The 15477-nt window shown below is 39.9% G+C and overlaps 1 protein-coding gene across 1 annotated transcript; it reads right to left on the bottom strand.

Moving 5' to 3' along the window:
- Nucleotides 1-7640: 7640 nt before the first annotated feature.
- Nucleotides 7641-11973, bottom strand: LOC144526604 (histamine H3 receptor-like). Its single transcript, XM_078264169.1, has 3 exons — nt 11628-11973; nt 10925-11091; nt 7641-8393 (listed from the first exon to the last, which is right to left on the bottom strand). Exons 1-3 carry the CDS (start codon nt 11872-11874, stop codon nt 7641-7643), a joined length of 1167 nt encoding a protein of 388 aa, XP_078120295.1. The 5' UTR covers nt 11875-11973.
- Between the last annotated feature and the right edge of the window lie 3504 nt (nt 11974-15477).

The following is a 15477-nucleotide window of genomic DNA, read 5'->3' as shown; positions in this document are numbered from 1 at the left end:
ACAGAGCAATAAAATATAGACCAGGTGGGGTCAAATTCACTGCAACTCTCCAGGCTGTGCAGCCAATGTGGCCGGTGTGATGATATGAGGACAAGAAAAGTCTAACAAGAGTAGAGGGAAGGGGGGGGGGGGGAGGAGTATCAATAATGCAGCGTACACTGTATACAGCTGACAGTAAAAATGGAAAACACACTGTCTGAGAGAGAGGACAGTACACCGAATTCTGGGCTAAGTCCCTTGTATCTACGTGGCAGAACATGAATTCATTGGTTAAATGATTTGGGTTCCTTGTGGCTGCTGAAACCAGTTCAAGTGTTTCAGCGCAATTTGAGTGAAAGAAAAAAAAAGACAACACAGATTTTTCTACGATTTAGTGCTTTCAGTGTCTTTAGAAATCTCTGTACATGTACTATTAACACTGATGTGAAATAATCTTTGCTCACTGCCACGAGTTTACTTAATGAACACGGCAGATAAACACTGGTGTGTGTTGCACAAAATGTGGAGAATGATGCCAAAGTCGAAAATAAAAAGGGATTTATTTTTCATTTGATGTTTCTTAATGTTTATTGTATTTATTGTTGATGTATCTGGAATGTCAGATTAACAAATCATTTCAGTTTCATATTTATTTTGCTTGTTATTGGTGATGAAGTGAGAAAAAAAGCTCCATAATGGAGACCCTCTGGAAAACAATTGCCTCATTCTCCCAGTTATGCCGAATTAGTTGACTTTACTAGAAGTTAGCGTGGAAACCCGTTGCCTTTACACAAGGTGAAACTTAACAGGTCAAGTTGTATTAACACAGAGGTAAGTTGATGCAGGTGACAAATCAAGTTTACATTAGTAGTCATTACTAAAAATCATTAGTAAACATAAGAAAAATGTTTATGTTGTCTAAAATAAGCATGTTAAGTTAAAGCTTTAGTGCATCACTTTTTGATATTAATTAACATCCGTTACATTCAAGCCATTGCTCTCTCTGTATTTCTCAGTATGGCTATGTTCAGAAAATGGTGTCGTCCGGTGAGTTTCGCGTGCAGAAAAATCGAGTGAAGATAATTAATAATTTTTAATCCTACACACTATACACACAAACATATGTTTGTTTGATAACAAACATCAAACACTTGGCTATTTTACATTACTAACTAATTATTAGTTCTTATTAATGCATTTTATTTAGTGTTGACGAACTGACCGAAGAGCCGGTTAATTAACCCGACTCGTGTCACTGAACCGGGAGAATCGAGTGCCATACGTCAATGAACCGACTCACTCCTGTTTTTTTTTACCTCATTCATGCCGTTGTGTGTGGCTGGTATTCTTCTGTTACTCTGTGTGTAGTAATCTAGCTCATTAGCGCCTCCACTGGAGTGGTGGTAGAATCAATCAGGAAATGGCCTAGGCCGCGCACCAGGCTACCAAAGAATTTCTAATAAGAGAAGAAGTTCCACTCTCTCGATACTTCCGGCTTCTGAACTGGTTGCAGTTCCACCAGAGTTCCATATAGGGGGCGCTCACAGGCTAGTGCAGAATGAATGGGACTCTATGGAGCTATACCCCTCAAAATCCACTTTTCTCAGGATATCATTTTTTGTCTAGTAATTTGAATGTTGCATTCGAAAGGGGAGGCTAAGAAAATACACACTGCTGGGTGTTAGATTTTTTTAAAGTCGCTTTTTTGTTCTAAAAAGCCTTTTAAAATGTCAATAACGTCATACACATATACGGCCAGAGATACTGCTTTACGGGAAGCTCTGAGTCGCTTCCTTTTTTCTCTCGAGGCATCGACAACACAGCTGACAGGTTAGCCTCTCCCTGTTAATACACGTTCTAGAAAGAGGTTTGCTAATGTTTTAAAGACCACGCCGAAATATTCACTCTGACAATCTGGCTCCGCTTCGGATGCCGTCAAGAGGGAGCTCTGGTCGTAATCAGTCCTTCACTGACCAATCAGCATTCGTTAGCAGAATGCTAGCGTGTTATGGGCAACAACGACTCAACCTGTAAGAAATCAAAAGGACATAAGTACTCATTCATTCAACTTTTGACCTATAATCCATGTTGAACTTGCAAAAACTACAATCAAATCTGAGATTTCTCAACGACAATCAGGTGAAAGAGACAAATTTAGCCGTCTAGCTCCATAGACTCCCATTCATTTAGCACTGGACCGTGATCACCCCCAGTGGAACTCTGGTGGAACTGCAACCAAATTTGGTACAATGGGGCTGAATAGGGAGTGGAAAGGCTTTCCGTAGACCAGCTTTGAGGCTACTGAACGAGACCGAATGTAATCGTGCAACCGGCCGCTCGAGTCTAATGTAATCAAGCGGTGTCTTGGTTCTCGGCAAGTTTGAGTTATTAACGAAGCCTTGTTTCTGGTGCATCTTAGATGATTGTGTTCATGGCAATTCACACATTATCGATGGGGAAGTACATCACATACAAATACACGTCATGTTATCTTGGTAGTAAGTAAGTTCAATGTTAGAGAAGTGAATGTTATATGCTGTTGATGTTATATTAATGCTACATGGTAGGTAGGCTGTCACAAGGAGACCGCGCACCAGGCTACTGAACGAGACCGTAACCGTGCCTAATGCATGAGTCTATGTAATCAAACGGATGTCTAGGTTCTCGGCAAGTTTGAGTTATCAACCGATCCCAGAAGCCTTTATGTCTTGTGCATTTTAGAATTGTGTTCATGGAAATGCATAGGCTACATTAGCAAGGGGAAAGTATTATATCACATACAAATACACGTAATGTTATCTTGGTAGTTATGTTAAGTTAAATGTTAGAAGTGAATGTTGCTACATGGTAGTTAGACTGTCACGAGGAGACCGCGCACCAGGCTACCGAATGTAACCGTGGTCAGTGCGTGAGTCTATTGTCGGTCAGTATGACTGTGTAAATAGTATGTTGAGACCGAATGTAACCGCAACCGCTCAAGTCTAATGTAATCAAGCGGACGTCTTGGTTCCTGGCGGGGAAGTAAACACGCAATATGTTTTTTTAACAAAACATAAAGGTTTACATTGTGTTCTCTGCTCTCTCTCTTGTCTCTTCCCCTTCTCCTTTTTCTTAATTTTTTCCATCCTTCTCTTTTTAAAATTTCATTCATTCTTGTCCTCTCTTCCTCATCCTTCACTGCCATCCTCTCTCACCCATGTCAGTCTTCCTCATTCTTGTTCCACCACCCCTCCTCCTCCCTTTGCATCTCGTGTATTGTAAACAGCTCACAAAAGCATGACAAGGCCTCTGCTCATGTTCCCCCTGCCTCCCTCTCTGTTCTCCCAGCTATTTGTTATTGTCTCCCCGCTATCGTGTGTGTTTGTCTCTATCACGCGTTCTTTATTCTGTTTTTCCTCTGCGTCAGAAAAGCAAAAGTTAATTAAATATGGAACGAGATGGAGCAGCATCTCTTTAAACCATCATGTCATTAAAATGGCATCCCTGGGAGATCAGCTTAAAAGGAGTCGGAGAACAATGTCTTCTCCGTCAGATATTTATGGGCCTGGTTATGTAAACATGCTCCTTTTATTCGCTATGTATATTTCATGTAATTATCACTTTTTGTAGCACTTCCCCTGTGAGATTCGTAGAGGCAAGAAGTTACTAGGGGAATGTCATTAGAGGAGACTATTGTTACAGCGCTGCTGTGATACTGCACCGGGAAAAAGGCTACATTCCAGTCCTAGTGAAACCATTTATCTATATTTGACTTCATCATATAAAAATCATCAATGTTTTGTACAGTGTATCTGCAGACTAAAACTCATGGCTCATTCTCTGCAGTAGCCCATCTGTATTAAACCCAAGACAGCAGTTTCTCCTCCTGATCTAGATACCAGGAAATTCACAGATGATTTACAGGTTTTTCAAAAACGTGATGCCTCTTTCTCAACCCGCCAATGTATCCATCTGTTAGATCTGGAGTGAACTGGATTCCTCAGCAGCAGAGGCCAGTGACTGGTGCTTGAAGGCCTGGGTGCCAGCTGACGGAAGCCGCTAATTAAGAGGGCTGGGGAGCCAGTGGGGTGCCTTATGAAACAGGGGCACCTGGGTTTCACAAGAGGGGGCCGGGCATCCATCACAACTCATCTGTGTTGCACAGGGAAGACTGTAGTTCGCTCCCGCACTATGCCACGTAGCACTCTTTCACTCGAGCATAATGTCAAATACGGCTCACACGAAAGCCTTCCTCCCCCTGTGTGCCCTCTCTCAGCTTGTTTGGCATCACAGAGGGAGATGTTATTGCATGGCATGATGAAATTGTATATGTCAAGGTGCATTTCATTCACTGCAAATGCACCTAAATGTAGATGCAGAAAGAAACAGCTGTGTGTGGACACAGTCAAATGCACAAATGTAACACACACACGCTCACACATCTGGACTCCCACATGCATAACTTAATGTCCCTCTGCTTTCTATTGTTCATTGAGTCTTCTTTGCTGTAGGGTCAAAATGTCTCCAAGTAATCTAACTAGCTCTGACTTCAGGGACAATATAAGGTCTCCCATGAGTTCTATCATTACTGTTTTACCTACCACAAGCAGATACAGCTCTCAACCATCACTGAACCTGCCATATTGCTATCCAACCTGACCCCACAGATGCAGTAAACCTAAGTGAACCACAGTTTTGAAAGTCGACAGCAATAACCACTGCAGAATTGCTTTTAATCAACGTCTGAAATGAGGGTGACTTGAAGCGTCGCCCCATGCTGATTAAATGTAATTGTTTAATTGCCAAGTGCTGGGAACCCATCCTAAGAGGATTCCAATGGAATTATTTAATCTCTAGTCAGGAAGTACACTGCAGGAAAAAGCAGAGGGAAAAACGGAAGAACGAAAAAAAGGGAAAAATTAAGCAGAAATAGTCTGTTTTTCTTTTTGAGTGTGTCCTTCATGAAATATTGAACTGTGGTTTACATTTAGTTAGCTGAGAAAGTGAACAGCCTATGCGGGGGGAAGATGTACAATAAGTGATGCTACAACTTCAAAAGAGGTCACAGTTTTGACCTGTATCTGCAGACTTAAGTGGTTCGGTCTTGTCTGCCAGTTCACTTTTATATTTCAACTTAACTTTAAAATCCTAGTGTAGCATATTGGTCATCCCCTTGTTGTAAAAAGTATGTGGGAAATGGAATGTGGTATGTGTTTTTCCTTATGCCAAACATTACAGTGGCTTCATTCCACATATGTCACCTTTTATTGGCTATTGTGTAAACCAGAGGTGTTATCCAGTTTAAAAACAAGATAATTCAGCATTAGGTCATCCCAACAAAGTGCAAACTAAGAGTTTAACTATTCAGACATTCTAATGGGCAAGTTATATAACCCCCCCCCCAGATCACTGACTGAGTCTCTGCTAATGGGACTCTATAAACTTAAGGGGCACAGGTGCGCTCCATTTGGGGTCACAGCTTTTAGATTCATTGCTTGGGGTCACAGACATCCAAATTCCCCATAAACACATTCATGTATACAAACTGAATAAGATTAAAAAGACACACACACCTCTGCATGTGCACATAATTAAAATCTCTCATTTGTATTTTTCATGGTGCTACCCCTCCTAGACCAATTTAAGTTGGCATGATCCCCAACACAGCCTCAGTCAGTAGCCCAATTGGTTTTGCACACATGCCATGACATTTCAATCTATCAACAAAATCAATAGTAGTAGTCCTAATATAACTGCACACAGTGCAAGCGTTCCTCACAGTGATACGGCTCTTGCTGTCGCATTTAGATACACAGGGAGTACAGCCAGTCTTGCCAGTCTGCTGATAGATGCAGTTCTGTCGTCTCCAGGGAAATGTGCCTGCATCCCTCTGGTCAGAAGTGTGCTTCTGTCCCCCCACCATGCCACAGGCGGAGAGGGAGTGAGGGGGGGAGCACAGGCCTGTTCCCTGCAGCTGTGCCCTTATTCCCAGCACCTGACCAGAGGCCCAGATGTGCACACGGGCAACAGCAACAATTTGAGCAATGCAAGTCCCCTGTGGGACCCAGGCACCTGCAAATGTAACCCCACTATCTAACATGATGGCGTAATTACAGGTCTAATAAGTCTACATCTGGAAAGAATTCATTTAATCTATCAAATCAAACCTACCTAGACTGGGGAACAATACAAAAATGGTATTGCAGTCTCAGCATTTCATCTGCACATCAAACAAAAGCCACTCTGCACTTGGCACTGACCCAATTAGCCATCAGGTAGACAGCAACTACGTTTAAAATGCATCACAGAGCTTAATTCATTAATTTAATATTGTGCATATCGATCCTCAGCCAGTAACAGAGATGTGTGATTTTTGAACTTAAAATAAGCACAAAAGATTGTACTTTGTACATTATACAATAACATTCTTCTGAGACAAGAGACATTTAGGGCAGTACTCCAATATTTTAGTAACACAAACAGTTACCAAAAATATATAGCATAACAGCACTTAAGGACTATATAAACATTTGCAAAAGCATAGGACATACTGTAACTGATCATGTTTTGCAATAACAAGCAACACTATGTGACAGGGAAAGCACTCACTATGAATGACTGGAAAGAGAGCAACAGCTAATTGTATGGTATGTATGATTATTAGGTTACATTTCTCTATTACAATTTCAATTAGTCAGTGTTGGGGTGCAAAAATATAGCACGTATTTAATCAGACAAATCAAATACAAATAATAAAGTAAAACAGTTAATGGAAAGGTTGGCCATTCACAACGAGTGACTATGAATTTGAAGCCTAATGCTCAAGCACTGCAAACATGGGAAGCTTCAAAGGTTAATGGTGACATCTAGTGGTACATAAGTATACATGCATCTGCTGATCACAATAAAATGCTATTTTGGCATTGTTTGTAAACACTTCTCTCTCGTACAGTACGTACAGTTAACATAACTGAATGTTTACTTTTGTTTGTGTTGTTTTTTTACAGTACAGCAAAGAAGTAATTTCTTGTTTTTAACATGGGGTGATGAATATGTATATTTAGTGTGTGTAGAAATGTAATCCATTAGTAATCTATTGTATAACAACCTGCCCAAAACATAGATAATTTTACATACATTTATACTTAATAACACTTTTTATTTTTGTCACTGTGCTTCTGTAATACCAATAGCAGTAAACCTTCTAACAGCAGAGGGTGATAGTGATCTGTTTTACTTCAGCTGAAGCAGAGATGTCACAGTGAACATGGTCATGAACATGATCATGAACATTAACCTAGACAACATAATTGATGAATTGCTTCTAGCCTATATGGCACTCATTCAAGCAAAATATGAAATGTATAACTTTTTTTTTATATAGAATGGGAAACTACTATATTAATTATCATTATACTTTTGTTGGTATATTCAGATGTTTGGACAGGAGAATTACTTTCATACCTATGATGGATGTTTAATACATACTTTAGATGTGAACACAGGGAACTGGAAATTACATCATACTGTACAGTCCCAACCTTATACATCCAAACACTGAAAACCACAGTTGAAAACTATTATTTATGGTATATGTGACAAACTATGATGCAGTTTAGCTTCACCTGCTGAAAAAGGTTTGGCACATTGTCCATCCCCATTCTTTCATGGATATCCGCTTGTCACTGGCCAGAACGAAGGACAGATAATGGGGGAGTAGTATGCCTCCTTGGGCAGAGAATCTTGCTAAAGGCCCTGCGGAAGCTACTGTGGCAAAGCGGGTACAGGAATGGGTTAATAGCAGAGTTGAGCCACAGGAGCCAGAAGGTGACCTCGTACCAGTGATGCTGGATGCACCGCCCTCTGCAGGCAGCACGGATGATCATCAGTAGGGTGTACGGTGCCCAGCAGATGGCAAACACACACACTATGATGGCCAGGGACTTAGCAATTTTCTTATCCCTGGACAGACGGCTAGGCTGGACAGCCCTGCTGGTTGAGGGATCTAGTTTACCCAAAGTTGGAGAGGAGGTCTGGGATTGAATAGAGCCTCTTACAGCCAGTTTCATCCCAAACCACCAGTTGTGGGACAGGGGGATACCTTTCTCCTGGCCAGAGGCAGATTCGCTCAGTTGAGGTTGGAGCTGGGCCTCCCTGCTGTGGAGCCTCCTCCTGCGTATGTTGAGGTAAATGCTGAGGTTGAAGAAAGCCACAGAGATGAAAGGAGAAAAGAACTCCAGCATAGAGGCACTCAGAAGGAAGTACCAAGAGTAATAGAACTCCGCAAAACACTCATCCTTTGGCACGTGGCTTTTGCCCACCACCACTTCCCAGAATATGATAGCTGGGCCATACAGGACAAAGGCTAGCACCCACACAGCAATCATCTTGACTATGGCTTGATGAGTCATGCCCTGTCTGGCGCGGTAACTTACCTGCAGTAAATATAAGCACAAATCACAAAATATACTGAGAGATACTGCCAGTGTGGGGTCACTCATTTTGTTTTACAATTGCTGCATCCTACCATTATTGGAGAAATAGCGCAAAATAACCATTTATTCTCCGAAAGCACACGGTCTTTAACCATAGAAAGGTAGAAAATGTTCATTTAACAGCAGTGGTGGAAGAGGTATTTTGATGTATAAGAGCAATAACACAGTGTACTGTACAAATTGTGCATTACAGCTAAAAGCCCAACAAAATATTACGTACATGTTTTAAATGTATCTACAAATGTCATGCAGGCAGAATGGCCCCTGTAGAGTTATATCATAAGTTGGTCTAAAATTGGATTGTCATTAGTGATGCATTAATGTGTAAGCAGCAATTTAATGTTGCAGCTTGTTATGTAGTATAATGTATAATGTATAATATTTGATGAGCTGATCACATGTTTTGTATGTAAAATATGTATCTGCAAAGTAACTAGTGGTGTAACTTCAGCTGTCAGATAAATGCAGGGGAGTAAAAAGCACAACATTTGCTTATGTAGTAGAAAGTACAAGTAATCAAGAAGAGAAGTACCTTAAAAAATTGTGCTTAAGTAAAGTATTTAAGTAAATGTATTATAATACAACACTGATCACCTTGAACTGATCACAGCACAGTGGTACAATTAATGCGGAGGTTGGCCTTCAACCGGAAGCCATAGCTTTAAACCACCATGTCTACAAAAAGCATCCAGTGAAACCGTTAAAAGAATCTCACAATATAATCATCACGCTAATAACATTGTAACATATAATTTGCATCTTTCAACATCTACATAATTATAGCTTTGTGAAATCACAGACCATTTTGGTGGACAAACAGAACATGTGACCTTTTCAAGGTCCTGACATCATGCACTGCAGAAAAGTGTGTGAATGAGTGTTAAGTCAATGAAGCACCTCTCATGACCACTTGTCTCAATTAGTGTCACAACCTACAGTATGTCCCTGTCAACATTCTTGTTCAGCAGGCAGCATACTATCCACCCTCTCCAGCTGCTCTGAATATATGCCCCTATTCTAAATGACAGCAAATGCACTGCATGTTCTTCTTCAAAGAAGATGGAAATAGTTCCCGTTGTGTGTATAAATGAATTGGTATAAAGTAATTCTTGCCTCTGCTTCATGTAGCGATGGCAGACTTAACGCAGACGAGTCAGGTGTGCTCATGAATCCAATCTGAAATTTTGCATATCTTTTTAAATTGTTACATTCCTCCTGAGAGCTACTAGGGATTCATCTTAGCTCACTCACATAATCATATGTAACACATAAAATAGAATATTTTCTAATACTGTGCAGTTAGCATTTTGTTAATGTGCTGACATTTCATCTAATTGCCAGATATATGCATCTGATCTGACTCCGTCTTTTCTTTAAAAAGACAAACTTTGTCCTGTGGCTGTTGAAGATCCTTTGTCTTTCAATCTTCAGAGAGAAATGCTTTTAGGAAAATGCTGCTTGGCAGCCGGTGCCCTGTTTCTGCTGTGATTGATCTCTCCAGGTTGGAAGGACCATGGCAGAGAGGAGGATCTCTATGATCAAAGCTAGCTAATTAAAGAAGAGGCTCTCTCTGGTGTTATTTGTATTCATTGCTCTGATGTTAAGTGTTTGCTTGTGAAAGGAAAGAGAACACTGTCTTTGTCTACTATGCCAAGCCTCATCCCACCTTTGAGTTAACACACACATGTATATGATACAGTCAGTCTGCCTCTGCCCAGACAAGCCCCAACAGGTTCAATGTGTCTAACAGCTGCAGCTGAAATGTATGCTAACAACTAGATACAGTATGTGCCAAAACGGGCAGAAAATAGAAAATGGACATGCCTACTGATGCCGTACAATTTTATTTCAGAACAATAAAGCAGTGGAACATAGTTGCATGGACATACATTATGTAATAATTTGAATCTGCTGGTAATAGGTTAGTAAGTATTTAAGTTTAGTCATCAAATGTTAGACTATATTTTCTGAAGCTCAGTCTGTCCCAAAGTCAAAATGTGACTTTTTTTTTTATCTACATCATGGGGAAGAGCTATAATTAGGGATGGCACTGGGCCTGAATGGGTCAGGAATGATTAACCTCTGCAGATGGGCACATTTGGGAGAATGAGATGGCACTGCCCCTACCAATGATCTGGGAGACCCACCAGTCAGAAATGAAGCCACAGACCACAAGCCGTGAACATTTGTATGGTGAGAAAGGAAAGGGCTTTTCAACTTTTAACTTTAGATGCTTCACTCCAATTGGGAAAAAGAAAAAGAAAAGAAGTTAGTTCTGCCTAAGTGGAAACTGAGAAAGGGAAATGATCCCAGGCAAGTTTAGAATTAACTACAAAACATCCGCTGGTTTACCTTTATTTGACTGTGAAAACATTTTAGATTATTTTACAAATATGGCAGGCTAGTGTGCTATGAGTCACAATCCTAAAAACACTTTTATGGTTGTGTGCATTACAGGATGTTCCACTCACTGCTCTGGTGACTGACAGGAAGCGGTCATAGCTGATGAGGACAATATTGAAGACAGACGCGGAACAAAGCAGGTAGTCCATGACCAGCCACAGCTTGCACAGTCCTTGACCCATTGTCCACTTGCCTGTGAGGATGTAAGGCATGTAGACTGGGATGCAGAATGCCCCTACAGAAACAGTTATTTGGAAAGGGATCAGAAATCAAGGAATACACAGTACATTTTCAGTAATGCACAATCATAAATGTTTAATAAGGGGGGGGGGGCGGGGGTTAAAGTAAAGTGTTACCATAAAATACATTTTTACTTCACTGACTTTTAAAGTAAGAAAGGTGGCAAATAGTGATGAATGAGTGTGGAACAGCAGGTCATAGAAAGATTACATGTGTACAAACATTAGCACCGCCATTGCCAAAAAAAAGAAAGAAAGAAACATTATCAAGCAGTGTAGACCAACTCAGTTACTCTACTTATTAGTGCAATAGGCTACGGGGAGATTGACAGGCATACACAGAAGCATCAAATATATTTTAAGGCTTTCAAAACTTCACCTGTATATATCAGCATGGATGCATATATCACATATCACCTCATATAGAAAGTCTTTATGACAGATATAGCACATGCATCGTTTGCATTAAGCTTTACTCTATTTTCTGCTATTCCATGCTCTAGCAAATAAAAAAGACTAAAGTTGAACTTACCTACAAGAAAATCTGATATTGCCAAATTTAGGAAGTAGTAATTACATTGTCTCCTCAAACTCTTGTCCACTTTAAAGGCCACAATGACCAGTGCGTTACCCAAAACTATCACAATGACCAAAGTCACCATCATCACCATCAAAATGACAAACATGGGTCCTGAAAACACGAAGCTGCTCTGGACTCCAGTAGAGGTGTTGTCAAAATAGTACCGACTTGAGTTCGAATCAGTTTGTTCCTCCGACATTGTCCTGGTGTGATGGTGAATGCTGCTGTTAAATCCTCAGTAGACCAGCGCTGAAAATATAAAAAGACAGCAACAGGTGCCAGGCGAATGCACACTGCATCCGACATCCTCATTTGTGCGCTCAAAGATTCGCTTTCCTGTTGAGCACAGTGTACAAGAAAATCCACAGGAGAGCGCACAACGCCCTTCACAAAACGCTGCCTACACACTTGGTGGTTTACGCATTTGGTAAAGCCTTGTTATAACGAGATTACTTCTCCAAGCAAGAATAGCTTTTGTTATCACACATTGTATGTAATGCCAGAAAGGTAAGCTAATTCCAACCACTGCCACGATCCCTAATAGTGGATATGATGAAGTGGTATTAAACGCCATGGAAAAGTTTGGTTCTCTTCACTATTGCGAAATCAACAAGTTAGTTGCCATTGATCGAACTATTGTGATGTTTTTCTAGCAGCATATCCCGCACTTTTTCAATGGAATTGGTTTTGGAAGCTGATGTTTAAAACCTGATATTTTACTTATAATGAATTCTACTATAAACTGAGATTACCACTTTTAAATAATTCTGTTGACGTCAGAAAGAGACTTAATTTCTCTCTCTCTCTCTCTCTCTCTCTCTCTCTCTCTCTCTCTTTAGATGTTCTGTGAATCAGCAGAGTGATCTGATCCGTGTGTTTAATAGACCCCAGTCTATATTTTCCCTGCTGAAATCCATTCATATAAACCTCATATTCAGCAGAACAAACAATTGAATAGGCTTGCATGTGCACACCATCACTCAAGCAGCTACCCATTTTGATTGCTGCTTCAAATGAGCATGCTTTGGATGTGTGGATATGATACAGGACATGAACATGTGTGACAGGGTGTGCTGAAAGCATAGCACAGAAATTGTCAAGTCAAGTCAAACTTCATTTGTATAGCACATTTTAAACGATCACAGTTGAACAAAGCACTGGACAGGCGCAACATATCATTAAAACAAATGATTACAAAAGTAAACAAGAATAAGAAGGAAGAACAGAAGAAAACAATGGCACACATTTGACAGAAGATGAAATCAAGGTGTCTAGCTCAACTCAATCGATTGTCAACAAGAAGAGGTGAATCTTCAGCAGTGACTTAAAGGCTTCTCCTTCTTCTCTCTTCCTTACCTCATCCCACACTGTACAAGGTATTAAGAACATTACCTTCCAGCTATTAACAAACAATGAAACAACTAGAAGTACAGATTACTCTATGTATTTTGTTTTGGCTTCATTGGCACAGAGGTGCATCTTCCATTTGCTGTGGAAATTGATGAGGGATTTTGTTTCATCAAAGTTGACACTTTGGACAATCAAAATTGTCACCCAACAACCGTGTTATTTTATATATTTTATTTATATATAAAGACACCTAAAATAAATCTCATATTTCTCATATTTATTTATCTCATATCTCATAGACATTACCTTCAATCTGACTGACGTAAAAAGCTGTGCAAACCAGCCATGGCGTGATGGACGAAGCAGGTGGGAGGTCTCTCCCTCAAACTCTCATTAATATGCCTTGTGAGATTAACATAGCTTTTACCTACAGTATATATTTACCATTCTTGTCTATGGCATCTCAAAGTCCAGTATGTTTGAATTTGTATATTTCATGTATCTGTTAAGATACTTGTGGGTGTATAACCTCCCACACAGTGGAAGCAGCCTTATTTGCATTCTGATACTATCCTGTCAGTCCCCCAGCTGCGGTCCAAGAGAAATGAGAAACACTACAGAAAAGTAGAAGTGACTGAAGGAGCCCACCTTAAATTACTGTTATTTTCCCAGAAATGGAGCTACCACCATCTCTCAGAGTTAGTCACGTCACAGTTGCAACACAGGAACCAGTGTAGGCAAAGGCCCACGGCAAGCGTAGGAGTATTAATGCAATTCCATTCAGACTCCTTTCCAGTGTTGTTCACAATGCACTTAATTAAAGTGAAATCAGCGCTTTATGAATTTGACCATAACTAGTTTTGCAGATTATCTTATTTAGATGATTGACAATCTGCATTGCCAGTTTTGACAAAAGAGAAACTATTGAGTGCTTTGTCATGTGTGCAATGTGTTAGAATGATCACATACAGGAATTTGAGTTTGTGATTCACACCTCATGATGGCTAATGGAAAATCAACATACAGAAAATGTGTTTCTTTCAAAGGCAAAAATTACAATACTTTATTTGGTAATGGATGTTGAAGGGCAGTTTAGGGAATACAGTTTCATTTAAAATACTGTATATGAGCTCACTGTACTAAACTTATATACAGTGTGATTAACAGCTCTCCTTCAGCAAAGGATGACTGACAAATAACTTTTCATATTTGAATGGTCTCAAACCCTGTTGAATCGTAACTGCTCATGTCAAGACATTTTTCCCTTGAGGGTCAAATGTACATTCATTATTCTTGTAGTTACTGGCTGGCTACAACAAAGCTAGTGATAGTGAAATACCTATTACTGACAAATGTAAATTATTAAAATAGGCAACAAAAGGTACAGAGATGTCATGGAAACTAGCGCCGTGCCATCATGGAAACTAATGCACATAAAGATTTACACCAGTGCTTTACTATTGCTGTGCTCCAGAGATGGTTTTAACAGAAAATGTTGTTTTCTTTTCTGCCATCATGAGGTGCAAATAACAACAAAACATTTCCGTATGTTCATACCAGTTAAAAAGAAAGCCATTAATATTGCTCTTGATTTCCCCCCCCAAGAATAAATATCAAATGTCATAAAGATCATACAGGTGTCTTATTAGATCATTACTCCAAATGTCATGCTTGAGGTGTTCTTGATACCATACTGAGTTGTACAGTTAAATATTGGGAACTGTATCTACATCACCCAAGGTGTATTTATTTTAATATAAATATGCTTTGCCTGTATAAAATATGTTAAACTACTTCATACATACTAAACAGAATGCAAGGAAAGTGTGTCAGGGAAGCAATGAATTTGGCAGGTGCATTGTCGCTGGATTTGGAAATACAAGTGCAGCGACTCATCTGAAATTGGAGGGCACTCAGAAACAAAGCAGTGACACAGAGGGTACACAGAGGGTACACAGAGGGTACACAGAGGGTACATAGAGGCTCTAGTCTTGCTGATTATACTGTGCCCTGCTGTGGCTCTCCATTACTCTAGTACTCAAGTGGTTGTGTTTGGATGCTGGGCTGGAGTACTGATGCTATCATACTGTAACAGTGTGGCTATCTACAACAATCACAACTTAAGTTAAACGTTAACAGTGCACATCCCTATTCTCCCGTTAAACCATAGTGGAGGCTTTTTTGGAGATTATATATCATATCACCATCAATAGTACACTGTGTTGCAGTTTACAAATCAGTAGTACAAATGGTCTGCAAAGCTGAGGTAGATACTGTATTTTATCATAAATTCAATAATTGCTGTATACTATGTATTATATTGTAAACTTGGCAATAATGTATTATTGATTAGGTTTTAAGGTTTAGAAATAGATATATTTATTGTAAACTGTAATGTCAGGACTGTAAACACCTTAAACACGCAAAACTAAAAGCCTTTTTCAATGTTGGT

The sequence above is a fragment of the Sander vitreus genome, chromosome 12 (genome assembly GCF_031162955.1).
Source record: "Sander vitreus isolate 19-12246 chromosome 12, sanVit1, whole genome shotgun sequence".
Taxonomy (NCBI): Eukaryota; Metazoa; Chordata; class Actinopteri; order Perciformes; family Percidae; genus Sander; species Sander vitreus.
This window is presented reverse-complemented; position numbering and strand designations above follow the sequence as displayed.